Raw genomic sequence first — 13817 nt, forward strand, 5'->3', positions numbered from 1 at the left:
ACTCTTCGATTATACTTGGGGGCCTCCAAAATAGAGATTTGAACATTTTTTTTACCAGCTATACTTTTCTTAACTTCGTATTGTTACTAAAAAGGTAATGTGTATAGAGGTGTTATGGTTTTATAAGTCAGGTAAAGAGTACCTTTTGGACAATGTCACCCTTTCCCTTGCTCTCTCCCAGTTTTCCCTCCCCTCTCCCCACCCATAAGTTGTATAGTAGTGTCTAGTGAGTACTAATGCTGCAATTCTTCACCCTTTGTCCCTTCATTTTTGTGCCCTCCTAAAGACAAATGAACAAACAAGCAAAAAGAAAATTAAACAAGAACAGAAATGAAAGAAAAACCTAGAGAGAGAAAAAATTTTATCAATCCTGGGCTTGAACTCACACTGTCCTTGGATACTTTTTGTTCAAGGCTAGTGCTCTACCACTTGAGCCATGGCACCACTTTCAGCTTTTTCTGAGTATGTTGTTCTGAGGAATCGAGCCCAGGGTTTTGTGCATGCTAGGCAAGCACTCTACCACTAGGCCATGCTCCAGGCCCTAGAGAGTAAATTTTTGCTACCCTTCTAAGTCACATCCCCCCCATCCCGCCCCTCAGTTCCTCATCTTGTAGGGTTACCAGAAGGTAGGCAGTGTTGATATGTTAATGTTCAAGGTTCCAAAGGTTCTTTAACATTAAGAAACACACTTAGAAAGTTTACTATTCCTGTCTGTTTGAAAGGCTCAAAAGTACCTGAACTCTAGGAATATGTTCCCTGAAAATGAATTTCAAATTCTTTGCCTTTCCATTAAGCTAGTTAACCAATTGGGTTTGGTTTTGCTTAAGTGTTGATAAAGAAAAAGGCTGGAGATGGGAGAATACAGGCTGGCAGTTTTTACTGTATGAAAAGCAAATCTTTACAAAAAGTAAACACTGTAAACCACACATCTGATTCTCCAGTTAGTGGATGCTGTCACCTGCCCTGGTGGAGGCCACAGCTTCTCTGGGGTTTACCTGTGGGAGAAATAAAGCACTTCAGTGAAAATCATGCCCCTTCATAAAGGCTAGCCCTCATCTGATGCCTGCTTCTTGTCTCAAGTAGAATCCAAGCATCCCTGCTTGAACTTCTCCTTAAAACCAGCAGAGGCTTTCAGGCACATGTGGCTCATGCCTGTAATCCTAACTACTCAGAAGACTGAGATCTGAGATTCTAGGTTCAAAGCCAGCCCAGGTAGGAAAATCCATGAGGCTCTTATCCCCAATTAACCAGCAAAAAAGTTTGAAGTAAAGCTGTGACTCAATGGCTAGAGTGCAAGCCTTGAGCATAGAAGCTCGGGGATAGAACCTAGTCCCTGGGTCGTAGCCCCCAAAGTGGCATATATGCACAGACACAAATCAGCAGAGGCATCCATTCTAGTTATACTATAGTCTAACTATACTCTGCTTATTTCTGCATCCCTAAATACTTTATTGGCAGTGTTAGGTTCCCTCAGTTAACTTTTTATAAGCAAATTTTTACCTCAGAGATAGTTCTCGACCCAATTTAACCTAAAGTATATGGTAAAATTTCCGATAAATTAGAGACAAACTTTTTTTTTTTTTTTGCCAGTCCTGGGGCTTGAACTCAGCTTGAACTGAGCACTGTCCTTGGGCTTTTCCTCAAGGCTAGAGCTCTACCACCTGAGCCACAGCACCACTTCCAGCTTTTTCTATGTATGTGGTACCAAGGAATTGAACCTAGGTCTTCATGCATGCTAGGCAAGCACTCTAACCATTAGGCCAAACTCCTGGCCCCTTAGAAAAACATTTTTATGCCTTTGTCAATGACTGCTTTGTTAATTTGGTTCAAGTAATTGAACTGGTGGTAATAAAATTCTCGTGATTTCCTGTGAATCAGTCTGCTGAATCAGCATGAGGATTTAGCTGTACTGTTAACATATGTTATTGGAAAGCTGAACATAAGATATGTACAAGGCCTGTAAGTCTGATTTCAGAAACAGAATAATAAAGCTTGCTAAAACACAGTAAGTGTGTGAAAAAGTAAGCAAGAAGAGAGCATGACTCAACAGGTCGGGCATATGACTAACAAATAGGAGGCCTTAAGTTCAATTTGACTTCTAATTTTATCAATGCAGAAGATTTATCAGCATTGAAGAATACTGATGTTGAGCTAAGCAAACATCATTATTGGAAATAATGCTTTCAAGGAACTTATAATCTAGAATGATAACTAAAGACCTAAGCATAAATTGTGGCCAATTAAATATTGGTAGGATGAGTAGTCATCTTTATCTTTGATTCTCCTCAGAATCTCATCTAAAATGACAGTAAAGAAATATGCTTTAAATCCACAAGTATAAGGAAACCATCAAAGTAGGCCGTCATCAAACAAGAAGATATCAATAAAATATTAGAAATATTAGAATGCTTAACTAGCCTGGATTATGCCAAGATGTCTGCTGGCAGGGTAGGAAGTTAAGAGATAAATGTATTCTATATATAGAACACCAGAAGATCTCACAAATTATAGATACCAAAAGGAATTATAGATACCAGAAGCTAGGGGTCTAGGCTAGAGGTGAAAATAAGTAAATTTAGTTAAAAGTTTATGTAGGCCTCAGGTAAAATGCAATTCCCCTGAAACAGAATGTCAGAAGATTGCTTCCTCCTCAGGATACAGATGGAAGGAAGTTCACTCTCTGGAAAAGTTGAACCAGACTGTGGTTAAGCTTGGGGACACTAAAGAGGTCATCTGCCTTCTTGAAAATAGACTACAAACTAAATATAGAGACAACCCAATCTCAGTTATTTCAAAGAAAAATGGCAGCCAGACTTATGTTAACATCACAACAAATTTGAGAGTTCCTCTTTGGGGAAAATAGTCACTCCAAAAGAAGGATCATAAAGTCACATTTAGTTCCATTTTACCTAAATCAATCTACAAAGTCAGTGGAATCTTTATCAAAATACCAAATGTTGCTCTTTACAGAAACAGATAAAAACAATTCTAAAAATTTCACAAAATCACAGAAGACTACCAGATAGCAAAAGCAATCATAAGCAAAAAGAGAAAAATTGAAGATACCACTGACTTCAAAATACATTACAAAATGATAGTAACCCAACCTGCATGGTACTGGTATCACAACAGATACACAGATCAATGGAAATAAATCCATGTAAATAAACTAAAAATACTTGCAGAAGGTGGGACTTGAGGATAGATTTGGATAGACAAAAGAAAGAGACATATAAGGTAAGATCAGTAGGTCTTGAAATTAGGAAACAGTAAAGGGGGAGGTGGTGAAAAGGCCAGTTTCTAGATGTTAAGCAAATAGTCCTGGAAATTCCTACTTATCTAAGAGAAAGTCAGGGAACAAAAGGTCTGAGTTCAATCAGAGGAATTTGAATGCACTGCTGGAGGAAAGGGGAGGAAGAAGTTGCTGCAGATTTTTGAACAACGAAAATACTAGGAAAGCAATGCTTTAGGAAAATTAATCTGAAGACTGTAGAGGGAATTGTTTAGTCATTTTCAGCATTGTAGTTCCAGTACTTATCCAATAAAAGGACTCACCCCATACTTACTGAATGATCCAATGGGAAAGAGGCTAAGGCTCTTGTCACAATCTAGGCGTGAAGTACTGAAGCCCTGGTCTCAGAAAGGGAGACAGAAGTGGGAAGGAACAAATGGGTCTTAAACACATGTGAGATTTTGTATAGTGTCCTAATCTATAAAGCTCGTTAAAAAAAAACCCATTTCACAGGAAATAGAAAACAAAGTTTTGTACAACAATCATGTAGTAAGCAGTAGTTATATTAGGCCTCCCAATTGTTTAATTTATAACTACTCTAGAATATAGTCCAATTTAAAAACATTTATTATACATAAGTAACATTTTACAAGCTTGTTCCCAGAAGACAAATTTTCAGTTCCAATTCCTAAGTTTTTTTTTCTGCTTACTGTGCAACAAATTTATTTGAAACTGAGCAACTTGTCACTATAACCATTTTAAATTATATTTCATGATTTTATGGGTCAGGAATTTGGGCAGGCCTCAGCTGGGTGATTCTTTTTAGAGGGTGTAAATTGAGATCTCTGGCTGGTTTTTCACTGGTTGGATATTCTAATGTGAATGCAGAAGGAAGCCATCTTCACTCGAATTCCTGGTTCTTAAGTAGGGATAGCTGGAAGGCTCAGATCAGCTGGAATAATTGCTTGGAGTGTCTCTGATCTTTTTTGTATGGTGCTCTCAGGTTAGTTGGCCTTCTTACAAGGTAGTTAGAGCTCCAGAGAGAATCTCCTAAGAGATCAAGGTAAAAAGTGCAAGGCATTCTCATGCTTAGTTTCAGATAGCATATAATATTACAAGTGAACTAGTTACGTTGAATTCATTACAAATGACACAGGACCAGCCAAGATTCCAGAGAGACTACAGAAAGTTCTAACTCCTGAGAGGTGTGGTTCATTGGATACTCTCATTGAAGACTAACTTCCACAGGAGACATTTAATGTTCTTAACCTATAGAAGTAAAAGAACCGTCCACATTCTCATAAGGGAAAATTATGTTAATAAGTCTCAGGCTATACTCCCAAACCAATTTACAATGAGTGCTGATGATAAATAACAGAAGTCTTTTCTATACTTGAAAGTAAAATTGAGATTACCCAATTCTTTTTTAGTTATTTCCCCATATGTGAAAAATATTTTTAAACCCTTATTGTCTGAAATGATTCTTCACTAGTGTGGCAGAACAGCTTTACAGTTTTGGGGAGGATTGCTGTTTTTCGCATAGGATTTGTCTCCTCTTCAGTTTTATGATGGTCTTGGTCAGGATCTTGGTGCAATTTTGCCCAGTAGTATGTGGTTAGGTCTGAAGGTAAAAAGCGATCATAGGATCCTTCCTTTCCCATCTTTTATTTTCAAGCCTGACTCCCAGAATCTGTTGTGCAGAAGAAAAGAAAAGGCAATGGTTAAAAGGCAACAAAATTCATTGGATAGGGAACGGGGGAAAACAAGATGAGGGGTGGGGGTGGGGGGAGGGAAATGGGGACCAAGACATGTGAAAGGGTATCAATGTATGGGAATTAATGCACCATCTATCTGGCAAATATCATGTAACCCTTCTATTAATTACAATAAAAAATATATGAAAAAAAAGGCAACAGAATCCACTCCATGGAAATTTCCAGAGCTTCACTCTGTGGTTCTTGGTTCTTCATTCACTTTCTTTGCTTCTTCATATCTCTGAAGTCTCCTGAGGCACCCAGGCAGCTGTTTCCATGGTTAGAATTTGGAAATCATTGCTCTTGATTCATCGTTCCTCAGATCTTCTGAGCTGGAGAACAACAAAGAATAGTGAAAAACCCTTTCAGTATAGACAATCATGTTTCTCTTTTGCTTATATCGGAGATAAAGGAAATTGTAGCTATCAGTAGATGGTAACTTTATAGCTGGAAAGTATAGAAAGTGCTGATACTGGCGGGTCATTAAGTAGTGGCAGAGAGTAAAGAATCATTCATTCCATTCATGGAATGCTATATCTGAGGTTAGGGTTAACATCCTTTAAAGGGTGGTTTCTAAAGGTCAAGGTTGTAGACAAGAGATTCTTTGCAACAGTTGAAGTAATGTCAGAGATTATAGAACAGAGGGTTGAGGAGAGAGTCTTGATATCCTGCCACAAAGTAAATACTGGTGTCACACTTGTCATACCCAGCTTAATACGGCATGTTTTACTTAGCTCATCGTTTGAGTTATTGGAAAACAAATTCGTTTTTTAAAATTGAGAGTATAAATGAAATCTCTCCTGGCAAACAGGGAGATATAATGTAGGGCTCACATTCTTTTAAGAAGGCCACTGTAATTTTCAAACAGGACTGACTATGTAGGATAGTTCTGAGACACAGTCCTTTCTAGTTAACTGTGCCCACTTAGTGGTATAAAAAGTAACTTAAGATTCTCTTCTTGATTAAATTCTAGCCAGGTCTCCCTCAGGCCTTTGTCAACACTTCATTATAAGCTTAACACTTTATGATAAGCTTGAACACAAACTAATACAAAGGGCTGGGGGCATGGTACAAATGGTAGAGTGCTTGCCTACCAAGTGTAAGGCCCTGAGTTCAAACTCCAGTACTGCCAATACTAAAATAAAAAATTAACATGGTTTCTAATAGCAGACTGACACATCCTGAGTGTCACTGTAAGGCTTTTTAAAGCACTTCCCTCAGAAAACTCCTGCCAACCCCACTTCTGCTTTTCGTAATCATTTACTTCCTCAAAGACTCATCTCCTTCTTAGTCCCTCATCCTTTCTTAAGCACCCAACTAGCTTTGAAAAAATCAGAGTTCAGTTCACTCTGGACTCTTCTCCCTACTGCAGTAGCATATTGCCATTTAAAATCTGTACTTACCACTTCAGGATCAGGTTTTATTTATCTCTGACAGAAGAATAATAGTCAACAGAAATCGATGAAGGCTTTTGGTTTTATTGTTGATGTTTTAAGACAAGGACTAAGCATATTTGTTTCCTTTTTATTCTTCATGGAAATCTGAAAAAAGGAGAATAATACGATGATGAACAGTGGTAGAATTAAGGTATTGGAGTTAGAAAGAATTCAGTGTATAAATTGAGAAAATTACTTATAGGGAAGAATGCTGTTTCTCTCTGTCATGACAGGATATAAATATGAAGAAATCAAATGAAGAATAATAACACTGAATGGGTGAGAAAGTAAAAATCTACCCTTTACTTAACAGACTGGACTAACAAACAGACAAAGCCAAAAACACAAAACAGAAAAGTGTTTCTCTCAAGGCATGGTTTAGCCATAGTGTCATGATAACTTCCACTTAGCAACTCATTTCTTACTCACACAAAAAAAATCAATGTAAAAAATCACAGATTATCAGAAAACTGTCTACCATTCTTCCTTAAAGTATTTAAGAAACAGAGAAGCAGCCTTGATTCCCAAGCCAGGTGAAGATTTGCAAAAAACGAGTTTGGGAAGAAAACATTTCACATCACTGTGGACTTTATAGTGTTCAATGAATTAGGACCCGTGACCTGCTTCCACTGTAGTCCAGCCTAATGTTGCTAAGTACACCCATAATTCATGCTTGAAGTCTCTTGAAACACTGATTTATTGGAATTTTAACTAAATTCTACTGTTTCCCCAGAGTCTCATGTTCACTCCATCTTTTATTTTTTTAATTATTTTTATTTTTATTTTTTTGCCAGTCCTGGGGCTTGAACTCGGGGCCTGGGCACTGTCCTTGAGCTTTCTCAAGACTAACTCTGTACCCTTGAGCCACAGCACCACTTCTGGCATTTACTGTGTATGCAGTACCGAGGTATCGAACCCAGGACTTCCTGCATGCTAAGCAAGCACTCTACCACTAGGCCAGACTCCTGGCCCCATCATTTATTTATTTATTTACTTACTTATTTATTTGGTAAGATTCTCCATCCAGCTCTTGATATGAACTTTCTTCAATGCTATGAATCAAACAACCTGAGTCCATTCAACTATAGACTATATTTGGAGATATTAGGATAACACCTGAGTGAACACAGAAGTGACTGTAGGTTTCTATAAGCCAAGAATTCACTTAATAGACAAAAACTGGGGACCAGAAGAAAGGTTTTTCATTGTCATTGCCTAGGTTTCTAATAGTCATTGTAGTTTCCCTTTGCAGCATCTCTGATCCATTTAATATAAAGAATCTCTAAAAGTAGAATGTGAACTATACTAAAGAATGGCTTTTATTGTTTTTGCAGTCCTGGGGAGAGATGAATGTCAGGGCGCCCCTCCCCCCCTCCACTCTGTCACTTAGTTACAATCAAGGCTTCTGGATTGGTTTTCTTTTTACTTTTTTGTCAGTCACAGGACTTGAACTCAGAGCCTGGGCAGGGTCCCTGAGTTTTTCGGTACAAACGTAGCACTCTACCTCTTTGAGCCACGGCGAACCTTACGGTTTTCTGGTGGTTAATTGGCAATAAAGAGCCTCAGGTCCTTTAGTGCCTGGGCTGGCTTTGAACCATGATCCTCAGATCTCAGCCTCCTGAGTAGCTAGGATGACAGATGTGAGCCAACCAGGTCTCGCTTGGACTGTTTTTCATAATCCATAAACTTTTCTAGAACTTAAAAAAAAAATTGCCTATGCTGTGGGTCGGTCATTTGGCCGGTATTGCAATTGGTAAATTCTGGAGCTTGTGCAGTGCCAGGCCCTGGATATATGAGGACGACCAGAGTTAGGGTGTGTGTGTGTGTGTGTGTGTGTGTGCACGTGTGCAAAGGCTTCTTCTTCCATCCCACTCTGGTCTTGCACATCTCTTCAGTGATCTTCTCCATTTCTTGGAAATTTCCTTTTCCTCCAACGGGACCCCCCCCTCCCTCTTTTTACTTTCCCCAGGACCAGACCCCAGAGCGGCGACGCCGGCTCTGCCCCACCCCTTCTTCCAAATCTGCCTTTTTTCTGCCAACGGCTCCAAAAGAAAAAAAAAAAAAAAAAAAAAGGTGCCCCGGGAATCAGGCCAAAATGAAAGCGAACACTTCCTTATACGGATCTGCTCTTGTAGTCTGCACAAACGAGGATATTAGGTAAGCTCGCACACAAGGGAAAGAGGGCTGAGTGGGGCTTCCTTAGCTCTAGGGTTTTCCGCAGCTGTGAGCGGCGGCGTCGCCAGACAGCAAAGCAAGAGAACTTGCAGAGGAAAAGTCCAATCTGGGACCCCGGCCCCGAGCGGCGGCTGAGCCCGCGGCGCTGCCCCGAGGCCCGGCGCGGACGCTGATTGGTCACTGGGCCGCCCGGAGCCCGCCCACAACCGCGCGCGCCTGCGCAGTTCCTCACCGCACCGCCCAGCCAGCCGCCCAGTCGCCCGTCTGCGGCCTCCGGAGGTTCCGCGCGTCTGCCGGCCGGAAAGCCGGCGAGCTGAGGCCGACGGGCGCGGCCGGCCTACTCCTCGCTTGAAGAAAAGAGGGGGCCCCAGCTAGGCCTCCGCAGCCTCCTCAGCCCTTGCAGCCTGCCGTGGCCGGGCGGCGGGGGAGCTGAGGGATCCTGACCCTCTCTCGGGTGCCGCCGCCGCCATGGCTGCCATGATGGATCGGAAGTGAGCCTCGGGCGACGGCTGCCGGCGCGGGCGCTTCCAGTCCCCGCTCCCCGGCCGCCCCTGCCGGGGGAAGCGCGGCGCGGCAGGCGGCCGGCTCCTCTCGGCGCTCGCGACCCCCTCCGACCCTCCGCTCCGACTGCTCCGTCCCTCCCTGAGCGGCGGGGAGCGGCTCCGGGCCTCGGGCCCCGGCGGTGAGAAAGATGGCGGACCCGGCCGAGTGCAACATCAAAGTGATGTGTCGCTTCAGACCCCTCAACGAGTCCGAAGTGAACCGCGGCGACAAGTACGTCGCCAAGTTCCAGGGCGAAGACACCGTCGTGATCGCGGTGAGCGCCTCCCCGAGCCGCGTCGGGCGCCCGCGGGCCGCGGTGGGCGGAGGGTTCTCGGACGTGGCGGGCGGGCGCGGGGTCCCCCGGGTCTCCCCGGCCCAGCCCCGTGGGTTCAGGCGACCTGGGGGGCGGAGGAGGCCGGGTAAGCAGTGCACGGGGCCGTTCCGGGGTCGTCCCCGCCCTGGTCCTCGGCCTCGGGAGACGGGAGGCGCCCGGTCTCGGCTTGGGGACACTCCCCCCCCCCCCCTACCCGGGGCGCTGGAGGGACCGGCCCGGCCCCGGAGCAAGTTAGGGATACCTTTGCGGGCATTAAGCGAGTGCACAGTTACTAACGCGATTGATGTTTTTTGCACTGCCCTTAAATTTACCATTCATAAAAATTAAATTAATTTAGAATTCAATTAGAATATAGAGCCCAGCCGGACCGGTTCAAATAATACTTAGTTGTTCGATAGAAAGGACGTTAACTAGGTGTTGAACTCCCTTGAGAAAAGGAAAAACTGAACAAAACTATCCTGTAAGACTCCATTGTTGCCCCACCTGCTCTTGGAGCGGTGAATTAACTTTTCACGTTAACAACAAAACCCCAATTGGCAAGTCGAGGACTGTGAAAAAGAAGTAGTAATTTCGAAATTGGAATAATCAGTTTTGTGTAATCATACACCAAATCAAAGCAAATTGAGGTTGGGTCAAAAAAAAAAGCATTAGATATAGAAGCTTGGTCTTTACTGGGATTTACGTTGTAACTGTTGGAAAAACAGTGCTAACTTGCGTATTAAAGGATAATAGTAATAAAACAAGTTCATGAAATTTTTAATGTTGGACATTATTAGATTTTTATTTTTATAAGTTTGCCTTGAAGAGAATTCATTTTGATAATCCCTGGGATGGTGAGATATTTATTGTTCCTTTGCCTTGTAAAATATAACTAGAGTTGGGAGACCAGAAAGTGAGGTTTGGGGAAGGGTGTAGGGGAGTGGTATCTAAAGTAAAGCTTTCTGAAAATCCGTTCTCAGTTCAAGGACATTAAAAATGAACATTAAAATACTGCATACTGAACTGTGACAAAATTAACCTTTCCTGGTCATGCTGTGTGGTAAGACATTTTCATCATTGTTATCAAGGAACAAAAATTGAATGTTAATTTTGCTTCTGTGGAATTCTGTGTTTAACATAATGTTTGAGCTATTTAATTTGGCATTAGGGTAGAAAGGTCATTAAGAGATGGATGGACCTTTGATGATGGAAATTATTGATGTTGGCGACAGATCTAATGTTCTTCGGAGTCTTAGTGTTAAGGTTGCGAAGATCAGTTCTAGATAATGAATGTGTTAACTTCACATCCTCTTGGTAGCTTTTTGGCAGAAAAAATCATTAGGTCACTAACTGCCAGTTGCTAGTGTGTGAAGACTGTCAGTCTAGTTCTTTGTTAACAAAATCCTTGAGACAAACTCTTGCTATAAATGACATCATACTAAGGTGGAGAAGTTAAGCAGAGATCCTTCTCCTTTAAGAGGTTATGTTGTAGGTGTAATCCATAGAAGCTTGCAACTCAGGATTACTTGCCAAACTTGAGGCTACTAGTTTCTTAAGAGTTTTTGTGATTACTCAGCTTCAGTAATGATTTATACAGCAAAACTGATTATTTTCATTTGTATTATTCAGATTTTTCTGTGTGTTTAAACAAATCTATAAGCATCATTAAGGTTGTATTTGTTGGAATGCTAAAATTTAAGATACACAGCTATACTAAGATTAAGTTAGTTTGTTTCCTTTTGAAAAAAAAAGTTTAACTATCCTCAAAATTTTCTGTTCCAAAATTTCTTCAGTAGTATATATTTTAAGTGATAGCATTAGAAACGGTAGGTGAACAGTTAGTTGACCTTTAGGTAAATTCAAACAATTCAATGTTAAAAAACACAAAACAATTTAGTATTTAAAAGTATAACGTAAAATAAATAATTGGATGACAATCTTTGAAAATGTAAGGGAATGTGTTTAGCTCATTCTTGCAAATAGATAACTGTTGGTGTATATATAATATACATTATATATAATGTATATAATATATATTGAAATACTTTAAAAGGTTGTTTGGGAATCCATAGGGGAGTTTCCAAGTTCATTTTTAATGGTTTGTCCAAAATTTTTCCTGTTACATGTTATTCATGTAAACAATGATTTTAATTTAATATTAACTCCTTTTTTTTTTTTGTCAGTCGTGGGACTTGAACTCTGGGCCTGGGCGTTGTCCCTGAGCTCTTAAGCTCAAGGCTTCTCCTCTAACACTTGAGCCATAGTGCCAGTTCCAGTTTTCTAGTAGTTAATTGGAGATAAGAGTCTCACGGACTTTAGTACCTGGGCTGGCTTTGAACCTGATCCTCAGATCTCAGCCTCCTGAGTAGCAAGGTTTATAGGCAAGAGCCACCGAGCCTGGCTAGAGGAGCACATTTTTTACTTGTGTAAAAATTGGAGTATGACTTACAGCTCAATAATGCTGTTTATTTTTTGTTGTTTATATTTAAATGATTTTATTACATGTTATTTGAAGGGATACTTTTGCCTTCATACTTTTACTTATTTTGGTTGATTAACTTATTTTTGCAAGCAGAATTAGAATTAATTGTTATTTGATTTTAACTTTCCAATAATTCTTACGCTCCTGTATTTAATGTATATTTGGGCTAGTTGCAATCTGTTAACTGCTTCATTGAATGACACCTATCTTCATTTCAACTAATTTAACATTTAATTGATCCATGTACTTACTTCCTAGTATTCAGTAGTGCTACCAGTCTTGTACTTTGTTTAAATGCTAGTCAGTATTAGTTAGGATTTCTAAAATAATTGTAGTACTTACCACACTACCAGCCTCAAAATTACTTGTTTGGTTTGTGGAAAAAATTTTAATATGACTTATCGCTGGGCTGAATGTTGATGTCTTGGTATCATCTTACCAAAGGGATAAATTCATGTATGTCAAGTCTAAAGAATAATCAAACACTGATGCCATTTGAAACTTATGCCAAAATGAGATCATCTTAGAATATATCCATTAGGAATGCTTTTAACTGTAGGAGAAAACAAATAATAATGGCTTAAAAAGTAAGAGGTCATATTTTTTCCATGTAACAAAAGGAATAGAATAGTTCCATACTGCTGTTACTTTTAGGACCCTTTTGTTTTGCTGACTTTTAATGATCACGTTGCTTATGTTTTCAAGAGAGATGACATTCATTCCAGTAAGGAGAATTCGCACTTTCAGCTGGGATGGTCTCTGTATTAGGAAAGTAACATTGTTCGCAGAGACCTGCCAGCAGATTATCACTTCATGTTTTCTGCAACTAGGCATATGACTATTGGCTGTGGAGATTAGGCTAGTGGAAAGTAGCAAGAGAAAGGATAATTGGAAATGGCTTTGGATAGTCCTGTAGAGAATATTTACTTCGTTGTAAACATTCCACACATTGGAAGCTTGTGAGGTGCAAATTTTTTTGCCAATCCCAGGGCTTGAACTCAGGGCCTGAGCACTGTCCTTGGGCTTTCTCAAGGCTAGAGCTCTACCACTTGAGCCACAGCACCATTTCAGGCTTTTTCTGTGTATGTGGAAGCAAGGAGTCAAACCTGGGTCTTTGTGCATGATAGGCAACCACTAAGCCAAACTCCCAGCTCCATCCTTTTTTTTTCTTAGACAATATCAGTGATTTTCCAGGAGTACTTTTTGGAGTCTCAGATGTACTCTCTGGGTGATCCACAAGTTGCAAATTATTTTTCATTGCATTAACATTTTCATTTGATCCGTGCTCCCTGTACTTTAGACTTAATAGCTTCCTTTGGTTTTTTGAATGCTAGGAGCTCCTTTCTGCAAGTTGTGGTGGGGCACTGTCCCTGAGCTCCTTTTGCTCAAGGATAGCACTTTACCATTTGTGCCACAGCACCACTGAGGAATTGAACCCAAGACTTGATGAATGCGGTGCAAGCACAGCACTAAGCCACATTCCCAGCCCTGCCTTAGGCTCTTTAAACATTCAGCGCCTAATGCCAAGACTGCTTTCTCATTCTAACTGTGCCCCCTTAGCACTAAGGAAGGTGAGAGGTGGGGTTCTGTTCACCCTTCAGTTCTTCAGCATCTTTCCAAGAGTGTTTCCTTGACATTCTGATCTCTAAACTCATGTTCTCCTCCATATGTTACTAGGAGCAGTTGCTTGTGTCAGGTGTAGTTACTCAATTATGCTCTTGTCTGTTTCGGTCATTCTAGCATGACATCTTGAATTCCCTAAGTATTTACTAAATGAATAAAAAAAAGGTTGTTAATTTGTCACAGGGCCACGTGTGATGGTTTACACCTGTATCCTTCCGAGTGGGAAGGTGGAGGCGAGAAGGATATTGGTTCTAGGCCA

General features: G+C 40.9%; 1 protein-coding gene across 1 annotated transcript in view; it reads left to right on the forward strand.

Annotated features, from left to right (window-relative positions):
• Window positions 1–8862: 8862 nt before the first annotated feature.
• Kif5b (kinesin family member 5B) overlaps window positions 8863–13817 on the forward strand; it is a 39319-nt gene continuing 34364 nt past the window's right edge. The window contains exon 1 of the mRNA XM_090319067.1: window positions 8863–9414. Coding sequence (XP_090175193.1) covers window positions 9289–9414 — 126 coding nt within the window. The 5' untranslated portion in view covers window positions 8863–9288. The remainder of the gene's footprint in view (window positions 9415–13817) is intronic.

Source organism: Megascapheus bottae, chromosome 26, assembly GCF_031878675.1.
Source record: "Megascapheus bottae isolate mThoBot1 chromosome 26, mThoBot2.hap1, whole genome shotgun sequence".
Taxonomy (NCBI): domain Eukaryota; kingdom Metazoa; phylum Chordata; class Mammalia; order Rodentia; family Geomyidae; genus Megascapheus; species Megascapheus bottae.